The sequence below is a fragment of the Rhinopithecus bieti genome, unplaced genomic scaffold (genome assembly GCF_001698545.2).
Source record: "Rhinopithecus bieti isolate Rb0 unplaced genomic scaffold, ASM169854v2 scaffold_23199, whole genome shotgun sequence".
NCBI lineage: Eukaryota > Metazoa > Chordata > Mammalia > Primates > Cercopithecidae > Rhinopithecus > Rhinopithecus bieti.
In genome coordinates, this window is record NW_016810851.1 from 443,623 (window position 1) to 446,232 (window position 2,610).

Consider the following 2,610-nt stretch of genomic DNA (forward strand, 5'->3'; position numbering starts at 1 on the left):
AATCTCTTAAAAGAGATTTAAAAGGCTATAGCAATTGGTCAGTTATACTTCAAGTTTCCCTAGCTCAGCACTGACTTCTCCAGGGGTATTGAGTTCACGGGTTTCTCTGCTCCAGCTAGCTATGATTCTCTCCAATCTGGGGGGCAGTGGTTTGCCATATGACCTCACTCTCTGGTGAATCTAAGAGCTGTTTAGTTTTTTTAGTGCATTCAGCTTTTTGCTTATTACTAGGATGGAGTGATGATGGCCAGGTTCTTATGTGCCAGACCAGAAACTGGAAATCACCCTTTTCTCTTCTTACTCCATACTTTCTCCCTGTGCTTTAGTATCTAATCACACATGGCTCCCATATCTCTACTAATCTATCCTATACCACCTTTTCTCCAACTTTTGAACCTCGATGTCTACGTGCTTAACAGACACTTCCTCCTGAGTAATTTATAGGCACCTCTCATTCAAAATGTTCTAAACTAAGAATCATCTGCTTTGACCCTTTGACATTTCTTCCTTGTTATTTCCCATCACAGTAAGAGGTTACTACCATTCATTTCCTTAGTGGCCCAAACCTACCAACTTTACAGAAGAGGTGGCCATCCTCCTCCTTTGTGATATCTCTGTAACTTGAAAATGCCTCTATTATCACATGTATGTTTTGTCTATATGCCTGTCTTCCTCTAGACTGAGCTACTCAAGTACATTTTTTATATCCCTTGCATTTTGCATAATGCCTGGAATATGGAAGGTGCTCAATAAATTCGCAATGAATGAATTCTGATCTTTTAGTCATACACACTAGTGAGCTATTGTTATGGTGTAGTGGACACAGGCTTTCAATGGTCCCACAACATGTCACTTTGACCAGTTTGACTATAAGTTATTTTTGAATGAATCTGGCTACTATGTGAGTAGCAACAGCCTTGCCTTAAAGTCCTAACGTCTCAGTCTTAGTGATAACATCTGAAATAATTATTTAACTAGTGTGTTAATTTTAATTGATCTTTGCAACTATTTGTAAAATGAAAACTCACAGTAAAAATTAGCTTCAATAATTACTATACATTGTGACCTCAACAGATGGCTTATCTATATGAAATTAAGTTACTTCTTAAATATTACACCTGGAATGTAATTCATCATTTCTTCAAAAGTCTGTTTTGCTCCTTTTTGCTTATCTTGGAGAGAGCGAGGTTCAGTGTTTTCACAGAATATAGCATCTAAAAAAGAGTAAAAAGAAGTATTTCTGGAATTTTCATCTACTTATACACAAAGGATTTCCTCATAGTAGAAATACTAATAAACCAAAGCAAAACAAGATTTCTTCCCCTTTTAGATTCAATTAAAATCACAGAGTACATAAAATATGAAACAAACACATGAGAAAATACAAACCTCTGAGAAGTGTTATGAGTGAGACCAAACGGTGCTCCTGAAATAGCTGTTCTAGTTTACACTGAAGATAGTAGTCAGTATACATTTCCAGGGTGTTTTTAAAGAGGATTCGAGTTCCCATTAAGAGATGATGAAGCCAGTCAGGAACCTGGAAAACTACCCGTCCTGAGAAAGGATCAAATGGGATACCTCATTGTTCCAGATAAATTGGTATTTCTGAAAATTTGCCAATGTAAAAAACACAGATGACCATGGTCTATCTTTTATTTGTAAACACTAGCAACTTTAATATGATCAAGGACAACTGTATTGAATTATTATGAAAGGTATCTTCAATTAAAAAAAGTTATGATGGGGCAATACTCAAGAACATTATTTGCATCACAGAAGTAAGATGAATGAAAAACAAGTCTTAAACCACTTAGATCTTACCTACATACATCAGGTAATCATAGACTCCTTCTACAGTCATCACCTCCATAAAATAATTCTGATTTTGCTTTCTCTCTGTATTTTCAGCACGGTTTGCATTATTTTTAAACAGATCATTGAAAAGCTAAAATAAAAGTTGCAATAATAAAGAGATATGTAGTTTATTACATCTGCTGACAATAATCAATAAGGATGCAGTGACACACAGCAAAGGCATTTAAACCTTTTCCAATCAAAACAGAATATTAGATAGGTTAATATATGTTTCTAAAATTCCCCATTTATGCCCCAAATTGCAATAAAAAATACATGTTCCCCAAAATATTACATAAAACTAAAATATTCATTTTAGTTACAGTCCATAATTCATCATCCATAAAAGACCCCTCCTCTGTTTTTATATACCACAAAAGTTAACATAAAAAGATGTACAAATATATTATTGATAGCTAACTTTAAAACTAATGATTTAGGCCAGACGCAGTGGCTCACACCCATAATCTCAGCACTTTGGAAGGCCGAGGCAGGCAGATCACCCGAGGTCAGACAGAGTTTGAGATCGGACTGGCCAACATAGTGAAACCCCATCTCTACTAAAATACAAAAAAATTAGCCAGGTGTAGTGGTGCATGCCTGTAGTCCCAGCTACTTGGGAGGCTGAGGCAGGAGAATAGCTTGAACCTGGGAAGTAGAGGTTACAGTGAGCCAAAATCATGCCACTGCACTCTAGCCTGGGTGATAGAGCAAGACTGTCAAAAAAAAAAAAAAAAAAAAAAACACTAACATGAT

General features: G+C 35.9%; 1 protein-coding gene across 1 annotated transcript in view; it reads right to left on the minus strand.

The window, feature by feature from the left end:
• Positions 1-2,610, minus strand: part of SNX14 (sorting nexin 14) — a 101,440-nt gene that overhangs the window by 8,421 nt on the left and 90,409 nt on the right. The window contains exons 25-27 of the mRNA XM_017892959.1: positions 1,822-1,945; positions 1,390-1,554; positions 1,119-1,214 (exon numbers count right to left, since the gene is read on the minus strand). Of these exons, the coding sequence (XP_017748448.1) occupies positions 1,119-1,214; positions 1,390-1,554; positions 1,822-1,945 (385 nt within the window). The remainder of the gene's footprint in view (positions 1-1,118; positions 1,215-1,389; positions 1,555-1,821; positions 1,946-2,610) is intronic.